General features: G+C 38.4%; 1 protein-coding gene across 1 annotated transcript in view; it reads left to right on the top strand.

The window, feature by feature from the left end:
• Positions 1-16,348, top strand: part of thsd7ba (thrombospondin, type I, domain containing 7Ba) — a 187,330-nt gene that overhangs the window by 94,765 nt on the left and 76,217 nt on the right. The window contains exon 8 of the mRNA XM_039819012.1: positions 7,000-7,200. Within this exon, the coding sequence (XP_039674946.1) occupies positions 7,000-7,200 (201 nt within the window). The remainder of the gene's footprint in view (positions 1-6,999; positions 7,201-16,348) is intronic.

Genomic DNA, 16,348 nt, shown 5'->3' with positions numbered 1-16,348 from the left:
GAATGCGTGTCATATCTGACTGCTTTAGATGGGCTACACATTGTGTGTGCAGTGTAGTGTGTGTGTTTTCAGTCAGTGGAGGCGCTGTTAGTGTGTTAGTGCTGTGCTAAGAGGGCATCGTGACCCCATCTCTGCTATGAGTAAATGTGCATGAAAGCCCCCCGGGGAGCGACTGAAGTGTGGATTGTTCAGGTCAGTGCCCACACTCTCCAACACTGGATCTCTATGGGATGAGCCAGCTCCTCTCACAGACAGTGTCATTAATATATTTCAAGAAGTGAAAAACACAGCATCTGCTGTTTCGCACAGGGCTCTCTTGTGGCACCGCGTGTTTTGATGGCATTCATAAAGATCCAGAGCCCACAACTGATAGAGTATGAAACCAATAGAAAATTACTCGCAGTGAGCTCTGTGGCCTGCGAAGCAGTGAACAGTTATTGAGTAGCAGGGCATTGTTATGATCCTAGTCGTTCGCCCGTGGTCCTTGAGCTGCAGAGAATTTCTTGCTCCTATTGAATGTACTCTTTGCCTTTATGTTTCACAACATCAGAATAAACTGTGATCCGTCTCTAACCGACAGGCCCGCGGGACCCCAGTGTTCAGGTAGAAGAGCCAATCAACCAAGATGCTTATGCCACCCCCAGCTTTGCTCTCCGGAAAATTACAAATTTAAATTGCCTTGCAGTAGCTTTATGTGCTTTTCACATTTTTTTCATGTTATCTTGGCCTATCACATTTTGCAGCTATGTGGGAAAATGAATTGAACATGGGAGGTTAGTGGATAGAATGTTAGTAATGCTTCAACTTGAAGTCTTCAAGCTGGAGGGAGGGGTATTTCTGAACAACAGTGCGCTAAAAATCGCTGGATGGCCCTTGTTTCCCTGAAATAAACCTGGTATGACCAAGAACCCTTTCAATTATTAATATCCATGGGGGCATGCCCACGCCAAATAGTTTTTTTGTGGTTTGGATGTGAGTAGCAGTAAGTGCTCTGGGCAATACTGCAATCGATCCAAAGTGTCTTTGCTCTGTGAGAGCACTCTCGGGCAGCACCGCTCGGATCAGGCTCCTGAACTGGCGTCTCACACCAGTAGATGGTCGGGATGTAATTTGTCCAGTGGGCATCCTGGGGTTAGACAGTTTCACCTGTAGAGGAAAAAAAAAAAAACGTTGGGACCTTTCTGCCAAGTCAGAGCTGTGGTAAAATGAGCATGGCTCAAAAAGTAAAGCTGCTGCTGCTCAAGTGTCATCAACAATTACTCGGGGATGTGCTGGAAGCTGGAAAAAGTATTTTTATCCTACCATTTCTCATCTACAAGAACATTTTTCTGTGTCATCAGAGAATTGGAAGTAGTTGATAGAGACTGTAGATTTAGAGCAAGATGTGTCACTCAGTAGGAACCCTTTCATGAAGAAATATATATTTAATGAAAGATTCAGCTTTGAGAGAATCAATGTTTTAGAGCAGGGAATATGAATGAAAATATGAGCTAATAAGGCAATTGATTGGGTAATTGGCTTAATGATAATTAATGATGACGTGTCAAAAATGTTGATCATGTTAGTGGACGATTTGCTAAGCACATACTCAAACCATATTTAGAGCCCTTTATTGTTCTCGTCATGTTATATCTCCTTTTAGATCTCACTGCCATTGTCATTTTCTTTTTATTAAAAAATAGAACATATCATCCAACATCGTGTCTATGGACAGATGATTGAATGTAAAAGCAGCCTAGCCACTGCATTAGCTACACCTAAGATGTATTAAGGTAAACCAAGCAGAAAGTACTGTACATCGTTAAAAGCTGGAAAATTGTAATCCAGTGGTCTATGCCACTCCATGGGGAATTATATTTCTCTCTACACTTTCTATTTCTATTCTCTTTTTCCATATTCACTAAAGGTCCACATTGAGGTTTTGCGCAGGTGGACTGGAAGAACATTGGCACAGCTAAAATTTTTATATGTACATAAATAAGTACTTTAGGCACAAACTGGGAAGAGGGTATAACATGTAAACCAAAAGCCGCTGCACCTGGTATTTCCATTGTCAACTGCCTCGGATGAAAATCTGTCTTTGATGTGTAGAATCAGGGCCACTTTTTATTAAACAAACACAGCGGTGGAAAGACTATACCCAGGTCCAATCCTGGCTTTTCTTAGTTGTAGTTCAATAAAAAAAAAAAAAGAGTTATCTCAAGACACTTTACAGATAGAGTAGGTCTAGACCACACTATAATTTCCAAAGACCCAACAACTCCAATAATTCCCCTAAGAGCAAGCATTTAGTGTCACAGTGGTGAGGAAAAACTCCCTTTTAGGCAGAAACCTCAGACTGACCCAGGCTCTTGGTAGGCGGTATCTGACGTTGCCGGTTGGGGGTGTGATGAACAGTGGCAATTATAGTCACAATAAAGTTAATGCAACTATGACTAGAAATAGTAGTTGTAGTAGTTCAGGGCGTAGCAGGGCACTGCAGGAAGTAGAATGGCGTAGCAGGTCGTCAAGCAGGACCACGGCGGCAGCTGCAACCATGATTTAGATGCCACCCTAATCCAAGGAAAACTGCGGGGCGAGAAAACATAAGGACTCCGGGGAATAAGCTGCCTTTCTAGCCTCCTGCTTAAATGTGTACTTCTCCTGAATATTAATGGCTCACAGCTGGTCCATTGTGATATGATTGAATTAGCCAATTAAACACTTATCATAAAGGCCTATTAGATTGTTTTATTTGTTTACAACAATAATCCAATCAAAGGACTCTTTAAGAACTAACAAAAGTCTCCCACATTGAGTTTTCCTAACTCCTTTTTATTTCTACAACAAGCTGTTTTCAACTAATATTTCCTCACACATGGTCGAAAAAAGGTATAATTGCAATTCTAAAAAGTGTCTTCTCTTTGACCAGTATTCCTTACTGCTTGCTCAGGCTCTGATCTGTGCAATCACTGCTTTTTCTCATTCAGCACAAAGCTAGCATACTATTCAATCATGATTTCTTTTCACTTAGGTGATCGGAGTAAAGGAATTTTCTTTTGTTCACACTAAACCATCAGATAAGAAGAACATCTCAGCCTTGGGGCTTATTTTAGTCATATCTAAATTACATCTTTGGAGAAATCAAATGTGTATATCTTCTTCTTGGAGGCTAGATATACAGTATTTTAGTTCATGATTTTCCCATACCCACAAATGCACATTACATTTTTAGTAAATAAGGAAATAGTGGTATGATTTAACACCTTGAAACAATACAATGTTGGTCTTAATTTAGACAATTACTTGGCGCTGGTTTTTCACTTTCTTGTGAAATAAATAACAATTGAAAGTTGAATTTGAGCTGAAATGAGCTGTTATGATGGATTTCATTCCTACCACTACAGAGATGTTCAGCATGTACTAGTGTGGAGCCAGTGCACACCTCAGCTGGCAGACCCCAATTTAGTAACGGAAACGGCGGCAGCAGTAGCGAAAAGACAGTGAGACTCAGTAATTGGAGAGGCAGGTGTCATTGTGGAAGGCTCCAACTTTTTTAAAGCACCATCTCCTTTGCCGTGCCATTAGGCTCATTATTTCCCTCACCTCCCCTTGTATCTCTTCTCACTTGGTAAATGGGATTCAGGTGAAGATCTTTTTTAATGTTTTTATTTTTTTATTTAGTTGATCAATTAGTCCCACCACCCCATAATATGTGGGCTCATACATTTATCTCAGAAAAGAAAGAGAATATGTTTGTTTGTAATGTTAAAAACGGGATGGAAATTGGTTGTTAAAATGCAGTTGAAATCGTGTTCCTCCTAATTTGTAATGTTAGTGCTTTAGGTTAACCTTTTTTGTTTTTAGTTTCCTAGTTTAGTTACTGAGACACACTTTCCAAGTTCAGCAGCTTATTGGCATCTTTCCCTACTTTTTATTTTTGTGTGCTCATTGCATTTGTGTCTTTTACTGTAAACTACAGTGAACAATATCGCCTTGCAGAAGGAACATTTGAATGCATGAGTACATGAAAATAGGAAATATATTGGTAGTCTTTTTAAAACCATGTGATCATACTCTTTAACACTGTGTGCCTTGTCTTCCTTGTTAAACATAAAGATTTCCTAATTGTGAATTTTAAGTAGGGCTGTCAAACGATTCATTTTTCCTTAATCACGATTAATCGCTAAATTTCTATAGTTTATCAAATGATTAAAATTATATTATTCTGCATTTCAGAACTGTTTTTAAGTACATTTTAACAAAGGAAAGTGATTCTTACCAGTGTATTTTGATTGGGAATCAAATGAACTTGACTTTAAGATTTGTATGTTTTAATTATTTATTTACTGTAAACAAAAGAAAAATGTCTTGCTGCTGCGATCGTATTCAGTGCACTGTCTGTGTCGATAGTTGTAACTTTATTTACAATGCCCCATGTCTCTGCAACTTCGCTTAAGTGCTTGGCACAAGCATAAGGTTGTTCTTCTGTTTGTTGAATCGTTCAGGCAAACAAGTGCAAAGTCCAACCAGAGTCAACATAGTGTGCAGTAACTCCTAAATAATTTTGATTACTCACTGACGTCTAGTAACAGATCACTGGTTAATGAGACAGCGTTTACACTTTGCAGCAGTTCCAGTTTGGCTGCTTTCTCCATGCCGTACCGGCTGTGTATACATCAAACTACTGTCCTCCTTGACGGCAATGTATAAACCAGGTCAGAACATGCCAACCGTAGTACGTCTTTAAGACCCGAGTCTTCTACGATGCTGACAGGTCTGCAGTTAGTTGATTCTAGTGATTTTAGACCAGCTATGGGGCATTGTTAGGCACGACGCGAAGCAGAGTGAAGTGTAAAATAAATTAATTAATAAAATTAAATAAATGGCGGCATGCAATTAATGCGTTAATGCTGACAGCCCTAATTTTAAGTAATAAAAAATGTGGCTAATGATAATAAAATCAGTGCAAAAATATAGACCCTAACAACTAGACAATCTAACAATGAGTCTCACAATACCAAGGAAGCCTAAATAGAAGCTAAAACTGAAATGTAAAAGAATCTGAGTTGAATTTTCAAACCTCAAGTTTAATGAAGTTTGTAGGAAATATGACAATGCCAGGAGTCTTGTGGTGTATGAAGAACCAGGTGATGATCTACATTTTGAATCCCCAGACAGCCTGGGAAAACTGACGGGACTGAGCAGGTCACAAATTGGCAACAACCAGCTTTTAGGTTAAATCTGGCCAGTCCAAAATTCTCTCTTTGGGTATATCAACACTTGTACAGCAGTCTCATAAATCTACTATACATTTAACTTCATTAATACAAAGCTAAAATCTCATTTACTTAATAGTGGAGAAAGTAGAAACAGATTTTGGGTCTCACTCCACACCAATCTATTTAACCCTTAAAGGGGCAAGCATAAATAAATTTGATGGAAAAATTATTAATTGCTATTTTTTTATGTATCTAGACTAAAATGTCACAAGTTCATGTTTTTTTCAAAAATATGATCTCTATTTTCTAAGTTACACTCTGTATCTCCCGAGATATATTGCCCATTTAGGGTAACGTTTTGCATTGTATTCTTTTTATTATAGTTCATATGCCAACTTTTAAAACATTTTATAAACAATTAATTAGATAACATTAGAACTAATTGGAAAAAAACTGAACTTTATCTCCCAAGATGCATTGCCCATGTAGGATATAAATTTAACATTTCCTAACTTTTTAAACAGTTCATGTGCCGATTTTTATAACACCTTTTTCCTGTTTTTTTTTAATTCTACCATCTTCCCAGTGGTGCTCCACACCAGATATATTCTATGGGCAATGGAAGCTGTTTCTTGTAGAAACGGCTGACAGAAATTCCCTGAAAACGTGTACACTGGTGAATTCATCAACAATACACATTTGAGAGTAAAATAAAACGGTAATCAAAGTTGCACACCTTTATCCTATTCAATATCTGTAGAGAACAGGCTTCAAAACATAAGTAAATCTGTGAGTGATCAGCCCTGTTAAACTTTGTCTTAAGTTTTTGGTAACAAAGAAACCCATATGAACTTTAGTCGACAGACACTGGACACTTCTCTGGAAACATCTGGAAAGCGTTATCAGTGGGGCCCTAGAATTAGGGATGCCCTTGTTGGCTTGGTTCCAAAAGGATGATAGCCATTGGTCAAAGTATTGTTTCCTCCCCCATCTATGTTACACACATTATAGATATATACCGTTTTCAAACAAAGAAAGACAGAGTGACCATTGGAGAATTGGGAAAACTGTTGCTCTCCGGGCTCTTCAGAGCTTGTAAATTGATGCTGAATTATTTGATGTAAATAAACCTTTATAATCAAGAAACATCGTCAGCGGATTCCTCTCAACACAACATTACAGCATCGCTACCAAATACACTACACTCCTCCCCCTACAGCCTGTTAAATGACTGTATCCCCAGATACAGAAACTCTTTAGATCATGCTGTGGACAGCTCCCGGTGCTGAAATTGAGTCTAATAAGTAGATGTAGCACTTGTCTCTCCATTACTATTACTACTACTATGTATATGTATATATATATATATATATATATATATATATATATATATATATATATATATATATATATATATATATACACCACAGCATAATTCCAGGGTAAAAATAATTGCAACAAAATTATATTCCCTTCTGATAAGAACAGTTTTGCTGTAAAAGTAAAAAAAGCCATGATGCAATGGCCAAGGTGCTATGGTGCCTGACATGGCCAAACAAAAGTAAAATAGACAGACTCCTCCACCCTTTCTTCTTTCACACGGTTTTCTTGATTCCCCTTTAACTTGAGCTTTTAATAATGTCCAGTAAAGTCCACATATACTGTATTATATGGATTGGCTGAGAGGGGTTCTGTAAACGTTGTGTATGACAACATGCTCACTGTTGTACAGGAATATCAATTGCTTCTCTGACAACCTTTTCCTGTTCCCTCCCACCCCCCTCCTCTTCTCTGTCAGGTTTCAGACAGAGGAGGAGAGAGGCGCTGTGGCAGTCCAGCAGTCCTCCGGAGACCTGCCCTCATCTAGTGGAGTCCATCCCCTGTGAGGATCCTGCCTGCTACGTGTGGCAGGTCCAACAGGAAGAAAGATGCATTCCCACTAAAGGCTCCTGTGGTCCTGGAGCTGCAGCCCAGAATGTGACCTGTGTCAGCGCTGAAGGTACACTCCTCCATTTGCATCCTAAGGGAATAGGTTGCATCCAAATTAAAACCCTCACTCACACTGTGGAAATTTTCTTGGTAGTTCAATTTGGCCTTCTTCCAGCTACTAAAGGAATGTTTTTGACATGTATTTGACACAAATATGCTTACTTGCTGTCTTGCCGTCAGTTAGATGAGGCAATTGGTGTGATGGTAGTTTAAAGTCTTTATGCAAAGCTAAGCTAAGCTAACTTAACCACCTCCAGGGTGTAAAAAAAGTTTTAAATTAAAGTGGAAATTAAAATAGTATTGATCTTCTCAGGCAAGTCTTGGCAGTACAGGGAATAAGGATATTTTTTCAACATCTTAAACTATTCCTTTCAAAATTTATGAATATCATAAAATGACAGAGGTAAAAAAATCACAGTTTGCTGTACAACTCTCAGTGATAGTTTATGTGTTTAGTAGTCAAATTATTGCAGAAAATTAGAGTAGAAATAAAGTAATTGATTTACATTTAAATGTATCTGTTCTGATTTAAATGACAGTTATGATGAGTTGCCATTGCTTAGTATTAGTATAGGCTCATGTATTTTTTCTTATAACTTCAAAAAAGGTCGTAACCCTAAACTGCAACATGAATTAGACTAGATCTACAAGTAGAAGTATAATTCATCAAGGCCATAGTAGAGCGATCAGTGCTGTGGTCCGGACACGCAATGTTATTAGTAACAATGTGATCAGTAACAATGTGATGCATGAACTATCAGGTATGAATGTGATCCATTGTGCTGAGACATAGCAGCACGTTGGGTGATAGGAACATCAGCGTTAACGAAGCATGCATTATTCATGAGGGTCCATCACGAGTTTATGGGCACAGAAAACATTGGACTGATTAAAAGTCAGAATCGCAGCTTCCTACGAGCCATTAATTGCTCATCTCCATAGATTATAAACCTAATTGCACCCTTTTTTGCCTATGTTTTATTATTCTGTCACAATGGATCATGTGTATGTTTATCAGGAAGGCAGTGGAGGGTCCAAATGTATTAGCCAACAGGAGAGTCTAATGAGTTTGGACAGGACAACTAAGAATGCAAGCTTTGGCGGGTTTGAGGCAAAAGGCTTATGAAATTATCTGCGGCGGATTTATTGTTAGAGAATGTTGACAAGTTGTTAACTATTGCTTCCTTAATTGGCTCATCGGACTTACCATTCAAGCACTGTGAGTTATTTTCACACAGAGTCAGAGCAGTGTCAGGGTCAGGTTGTTAACTGTTGCAAAATCCTGTAAGAAGCTTGTTTTTTTATACAGTGTATAGCAGCGATATACTGTAGGTAAGGACTAAAAGCATTACGTAGCAAGGAAGTATAATTCACAGTCTCACAGCTAGTACTTTATGCCATGGCAGGATAATTATTTCCATTTTAGATACATGCAGTTTTTGCAATGAATGGTAGATTTTAAGTGGAGTAGAGCTGAACCGGATTTGGAAAAACTGTCAAACTGTCATCACATACAAGGTCTACTAAAACATCTAGCTTTTCATATCTACATAAATGCTGAATTATTTTAAAATGTTGCAATGCTGTGAGACATTAAGCATTTTCTATTTTGATTTTAGGTGTTTGTTATGAATAGTTCGGACATGACTCCAATGAGAAAAGATGTTTGGCAGCCTGGCAATCCTCGTTTCAAGGATTTGACACTGCTAATGATGTCAATTTTCTTTTTATTCCAATAAAATGCACCATCTACATGCTCATTACACCTAATAAAACCAACACCACAAGTATTGTTCTTAACACCAGCATTGCTGTTTTTTTCTTTTAAAGGGGTGATAGAATGATAATATAGGGTATTTCACACTGTGCCTTATGGTCTCCTAATGGGGTATGTAACATTGGTTGGGCTGAAAATGGCCTGGTTGATATTTTATTGGCCCTTATGCATCCCTGTGTTTTGGCCCTATTTGTAACAAGAGCTTTTCTTCCAAATATGGTATGGTCATGAATATTTAGATGAGCTGCGCGCTGATTGGTTGAGCGACTTGCCATACGCAGACATTAGAGACGCGCGCTGATTGGTTGAGCGAATCCCCAATACACATACATTAGAGAAGCGACAGAATCTCATATTCCAGACACTGCAATGTTTCATTACCAAATTCACTTCTGAGACTTTTTTAAGCGAGAATCAACTATATAAAGCTGAAATATGGGCCGTTTTACAAAAATTGATGGCTAATTGCAAATTTGGTAAGACGTGTCAGACTTTAGGAGCTCCACACAGTCTGACGAGAAAGCGGCAGCCTACTGCGCTCCATACCCAGGGCAAAGTCACCCTTTGTGGATACTGCACTACGGGGCTCCGCGGCCAGCTGCCGGCATAACTCTAATATATTTACGGTTTGAATTTCGTCATGCCACTTATATAACATCATTCCCCAATGTCTTATAAAGCTAACCGTTGTGTCCGATTTGATTTTAAGGCATTTTTACGGACGCGAGGCGTCTTTGTAGGACGAGCAGCTGCTTGCTATATGTCCCATTCATTACAATGGGGAAATACCGCAGCTAGCTAGCTACACTTTCGTCATAACTAAATTATATTTACAGTTTGAATTTCGTCACGCCACTTATATAACATCATTCCCCAATGTTTTATAAAGCTAACCGTTGTGTCCGATTTGATTTTAAGGCATTTTTATGAACGCGGTGCCTTTTGTAGGACGCCAGCAGCTGCTTGCTATATGTCCCATTCATTACAATGGGGAAATACCGTGGCTAGCTGGCTACACTTTGCCATAACTAAATTATATTTACAGTTTGAATTTCGTCCACCACTTAAACAACATCATTCCCCAATGTTTATAAAGCTAACCGTTGTGTCGATTTGATTTTATATTTGAACGCATGCGCTTTGTAGGACCAGCAGCTGCTTGCTATATGTCCCATTCATTACAATGGGGAAATATCGCAGCTTGCTCACTTCGCATAACTAAAGTATATTTACAGTTTGAATTTCGTCGGCATGAATATTACAGGTTCCTCAAGGTCTTACAAAGCTTAGCTAACACTTGTCCGATTTCGGATTTCAATTGAATGTATTTTTGTGAATGTCAGAGTTAGGAGGAGGCTAGCTAGCTCTCATTGATGGACTCCATCTCACCGCGGCTCTTATCAATGAGACTCGCGGACGATAGCGTTTATTTCTCCGATTGTTTGTTTAAATAACTCAACACACATACCCATTATAAGATTAACTGGAACCTGCGGGCTGCGCGTAAAAGATTGCGGGGGAACAGCTCGCTGACACTGCGCGTCAGGGCGGCGATGTAGCAACCCAGGCAGCACCAACACCGGCACTAAACTCCCGGCACACAGTCGGAAAAAATTTTGCAATTAGCCATCCATTTTCGTAAAGCGGCCCATATTTGAGCTTTATATGGTTGATTTCTCGCATAAAAAGTTTCAGAAGTGAATTTTGTAATGGAATAGCAGAGATTCGCGCGTGACCTAGCTAGATTCAGAAAACTACTTCACTCAGTGTTGTTAGCGCCTATGTAAATGTTGGGACGTGACCGTTCTCTTAATACACCCATGGGCTGACAAAGGTTCCGGTTTTTGGGAGGTTGACGCCAACTTCCAGCTTTGTTGGGATTCGCCCGTTTTCAGCGGCAGTTTCAAAATATGAGATTTTCATAGTACAGGGGTGTCAATGGGATTTTGAGCTTCTATGTATGTCCTATTTACCCACCGAACTGTCGTTATTCAACTATGACAGGGTAAAATCGGTTTTGCATTCTATCACCCCTTTAATGAATTGAATGGTGGACAGATGGAAAAATGATTAGATGGACAGAATAAGTTCCTATTATTATTATTCTTCTTCTCAGTGACCCCATTTGATCATGGTCAAGTTTTTCTCCAGATAGAATATGCTTTTAGTTACTTTTCTGTCATGCTTGACATACCGCTAATTGCTAGTCTGTCTGCACATTCAGACTCAACACGTTCAAGCTCTCCTTCTCAGCTGTTACACAAATAGAGATGATGGACATTTTGTCTTTGCAATTTGGAAATGTTGAAAGAAGGCAGACATGCTTCTCTCCTGGGAAGAAGTCCAATGTTTTGCCAGTCTCAAAAGACTTTGAAGTCTGGGTTAATTCAAAGCTGAAACAACTTATACTCACAAAAGATTCCCTATCAAACAAAAAACAACTCTTATGAAGGAATGAAAAAAAAGAAATATATATGTATATCATTTCATTTTAAAGTTGAAGTAAAATATCACAGTGAATTACCTGCACGGTGACCAGGCCTCCTACTCTGCTCTCATCCTCTCATCTGTCCCTTAGGCTAAATGAGGAATATAATTAGCCAAATAAAGAACATAACGACAAATAAGTCTAACTCACTGTGAATACCCCTTCACAATATTACTGGCACACTCAATATTTTTTACAGATACAACAGCAACCTGAAGGCCAACTCCATTTAATCAATTAAGCTCTTTGTATTGTAGTGGATGAATTGTTGAAGATAAGTAGCAGTCCTCTCTAGAAACAAATGCAGCGATGGTCATCTGTTCAAACACTGATTTAATTTGGACCAGTCTGTTTTGAGATAAGAACAAAAAAACTTATAAAACTATAAAAAGTTTATGAATTCTTCACAAAATCTCAACTGATTAGAAAACAAAGGGCTTTCTATTTCCATTTTAATACCAGAATTTGAAGGGGCTGTTTTCCTCAGATAATCTCCAACATTACCTTTGTCACACCAAATTTAGGAAAGTATTACATACGATTTTAAGAAAATGTCCTCTGAACATTTTCATAAAAGTTTAATTAAATAGAAAAGTCAGATAATTTCAGTTCAAAAAGGTGTTGTAAGTTGACCGTTACAATTACAGTTTTATAGCTAATGAAAGAACTGATTAGAGCTGGACTTACTAATTTAGTACTTAGGTTAAAGATTGAAATCAATACACCATTTTAATTTAAATTGTATATTTCTAAACAAATAATGACTGTTATGAACCACCACTCATCCCTGACATTTTTTTTTTCGTTTCTGAAAAGAGTTTTCAATAATATTTTACAGATCTGTGAAAAGTGCAATAGGAGTCTGGAGCTGCTGTTGCGGGAATGTTTAGACTGACTGTGGAGAGTATAGTACCTGCAGACATAGCCACTATTCACATGGTTTCAATCATTTTCACTTTTAAGTGCTGAAAATATTTGACAAGGACAATTTTGACAGGCAGAGAGGAGCGGGAGGTAGTTAAGGCTGCACAATATATCGTTTTTTTTATCGTCATTGCGATATCAATTGGCGCCATATACATATCGCAAAAGGTTGCGACATATTAGAATAGATACTACGAGATTCTTTATGTTAGTTGAAAGAAAATATGAGTAGAAATCTGCACTTTAAAGTGTAACTGTCATTCTTTTTTAGTGGTGCCTGTTATTGTCAATTCAGTATCAATAAAAGAATGTTAGAAATGATTTCCTTTTATTTGTTTTAAATTCAACAAGCAATTTGTTGTATTTTAGAAGAATAAGAACCAAGTACATTATACACATACATGCAAGTAAAATCATCGCGATATTCAACATTATTGCATATCGTATATTTTCCTCGTATCGTGCAGCCCTAGGAGAAGTGACATACCTGCAAAGATTAAAGGATTGTTTACAATAATCTGATATGTTGCCATAAACAGTAAGCATCTGCACGTCTTTCAATAATAGCAGCTTGCCTTTTAATCATTTAAATAAATTAGCTGACATACCTGTCTTTTTCTTAAAAAAATTTATTTGATTTGTGTTTGTTGAGTTCCTCAAATATGTTTGAGCTGGAGTTCCATTCTGTTTATGGAACAGAAGTGAAAGGTTTCTGGGGAAAAAAAAACAGGCCCTGTCTGCAATCCATCTCATCTTGGTCTGTATGTTTGAGTAAAGACATTTTCGATTGGAAGGAACTCCCTAAGTAAGTCAGTCAGATGGGGCCTATTGCACTGGTCTAGTTTCACTCTGTTCCCCTTTTAAGCAGAAGCCTTCTGTCTCATTCACTTAAAACCTGCCTTAACCATGCACCCAGTCAAAAGAGCATTCATACAGTATTTGGAGCTTTGGATCATAACCTCTGGGGTCATTTACCTCACTGAATCTTAAGTTGATTTCAAATTACGGTTAAAAATGTACCTTTTATTACCTGGCTTGTTTTAGTGTATGCTGTTAATTGTATTGTGTTTATTTACTGTTGTCTACTGTCTTTTCACTTCTATTTAGTTGAGTTGAAGTCTTATTAAATTGCTCTACAAATAAAGCTCATGTTTTTACATTATGTAATAAGATCCGGTTCACATCTACAGTGGACGACAGGGGCAACCGCCCTGCAACTTCAGAAAACACAAGCAAATTTAAAAACAACTTCATTAATTTGACAACACATGTGCATCATTCAGCAAATGCGCTGCAAATGCACACAACACAACCAAATACATAAGTAAAGTAAAAAACGTTGAAAAAAGAAAAGCACACAAACCCCGAAACAAGAAGCGATGAACAAAAAGAAAAACAACTTAATTGATTTGACCAAAATACCAATACATAAACGTGATGCAAATACACACAACACAACCAAATACACAAACGCGCTGCGAATAAAAAAACGCTGCAAAAAGAAAAGCACACAAACCCCGAAAACAAATGCAACAAAAAAACGCTGCATCCAGATTACACAACGGAAGTTCTCCAGGCCTCTAGAGGGAGCAGCTAAGTGGAAGAGCTGGATTTTCGACTCCACGGGGAGGGGTGGGGGGAGAGAGAGAGAGAGAGAGAGAGAGAGAGAGAGAGAGAGAGAGAGACGTTCAATCTCAGAATGGTGTGCAACAGTCAGACCATAGACTGTAAATATTAAGTCTATGTTTGAGATAGGTTTTCTCTCGTTTGGTGGGTGGGTGCTCAGGTCCCAGGTGATACTCAATCAGCAGAGACGTCTGTAAACTCGTGGTAATAAAACATTTAAAACTGCATCAGCGTTTAACGTTGACGTTTGAAAGCCATATTACATGAGAGGGCTTAATTTCCAGGTCTGATGGCGCATCACTGAAGTGTAATATTGTGATTATACAACAAAATAAGTGACCAATCTGTATTCATATTGTGGAGCAATTCGCTCTTGAAATACAAAAAAACAGACGCGATTTATAGTCCCTCCCTGTTTAGTAACTTTGTTGTTAATGTTTGTTGATGTTAACATAGTTTTACACCCAAGTGGAATAGGTGTTTGAACTGGCAGGTACTATTTAAGATGTTGAACTTCAATTAGGCGCCCAAGAGATATGGAGTGTTTTCTCCACTTTACTCCTTGATTGAGTAAGCATTTGGTTTCCAATATCACAGCATAAAACTACTTTGCATTTCAAATCTTAAAAACTTGTGAAGTTGTCTGAGGAAAGTTTATGGTGGGGATTTAAATTATTATCTATGGCTGCTCAAGCAATCAGAAAGCATATTCTATCACCTAAAGCCCAACTTTTATTGCTTAGCAAATGCATAAGGTATTTCCTAAAACCACTCAGGTATAGATGAGATGGAATAGACTGGCCCAGGCATGTTTAAAGACATTTTGGGGCTCAGCCAGGATCCAGAGTGAGATACCCCTGTGAAAAAACATACTTTTCTTACGAAAGTGCATCAATCTGGTGCGTCACACTCTCTGGACACACTTTTAGCTGTCTTATGCTTATCCTTCTCCTCACCTATTTCCTGCTATCTTACAGTCCACTTTAGGTTGTGTGGATAAGAGACACAGTCCTCAAAGAGTACAGAACAGGATTAGTGGATGTGTTACTCCGACTGAAGCAGGGTTTCCAAAAATGATGACTGTAGGACTTTTACTTGAGCTTTAGCATTTTCTTTAGCACAAAAGCATTGCATAATTGAATGTCAGATTGGTTGGCCCTCTGTGTGATATGTTCATTACCATGGGTAATTGCATTTTCCTATTATTAATCCTGTTGAATCTCTTTTATCTTTCTATTGTTGGGTGTTCTATTTAAATGCAATTGTATTTATTCAGATTCTTTGAATTTGCTTACTGTTTTAGAACAATATAATATTGCTCCTTACTCTATATTGTCAATCTTTCCCTCACATCGGTTAACTATTTAAAATGTTTTGTGAAATAACAAACCTTTCAATGTTTAAGTGAAGAAGGAATTGTATTAGTCTAAAATGTAGTTGTATTTGCCATAAAACGTTCTGAGTATATGCATTTTTATTTGCCTGTTAACTTGACTGAGTTATGACTGACAAGAGCCAGATCTTATGGTGACAGCAGAGAGTGTTAGGTCGTTATGTCCAATTAGGAAGACCCCTCCTGTCTCATCATGTAGCATGCATGCAGAGACTAAAGCTTTTAAACTTTAAAGGGGTGATAGAATGATTATATAGGGTATTTCCTTATGCATCCCTGTGTTTTGGCCGTGTTTGGAACGACAGCTTTTCTTCCAAATATGGTATGCTCATGAATATTTAGATGAGCTGCGCGCTGATTGGTTGAGCGAACCACATACACACACACACACACACACAGACACGGAGCTACACGCATACACACACACAGGGCTACACAAACACACGTAGCTACACACACACACACACACGGAGCTACACGCATACACACACACAGGGCTACACAAACACACGTAGCTACACACACACACACACACACACAGCCTGGAACACTGCATTTACGACATGGTTCATTTCCAATATCCTTGAAAAACTTCCAAACTGTCTTTCTTCTTTCTAAAGTACACAGTGCAGCTCGTGTGGGAGATCCTGACATAGCTCCAGCTCAGCGGGTCTGTGAAGGAGGAGAGGCCGACCGGGAAGACATCAAACCCGGCCAGCAGCCGCCACCTGTTACGGCACATTGTGGAGCTCTTGAAGTCCGACACTGTCTTACCAAATTTGCAATTTGTTTTCATAAAACAGCCCATATTTGAGCCCTACATAGTTGATTTCTCGCATAAAAAAGTCTCAGAAGTGAATTTAGTGATGTAATATCAGAGATCTGCGTGACCTAGATTCAGAAGACTAAGCTGACCTCAGGTCAGTGGTGTAGCCTATGCAAATGTTGGG

The sequence above is a fragment of the Perca fluviatilis genome, chromosome 12 (assembly GCF_010015445.1).
Source record: "Perca fluviatilis chromosome 12, GENO_Pfluv_1.0, whole genome shotgun sequence".
Classification (NCBI taxonomy): Eukaryota; Metazoa; Chordata; class Actinopteri; order Perciformes; family Percidae; genus Perca; species Perca fluviatilis.
The sequence above is the reverse complement of the archived record's forward strand: the minus strand, read 5'-3'. Positions and strand labels throughout refer to the sequence as shown.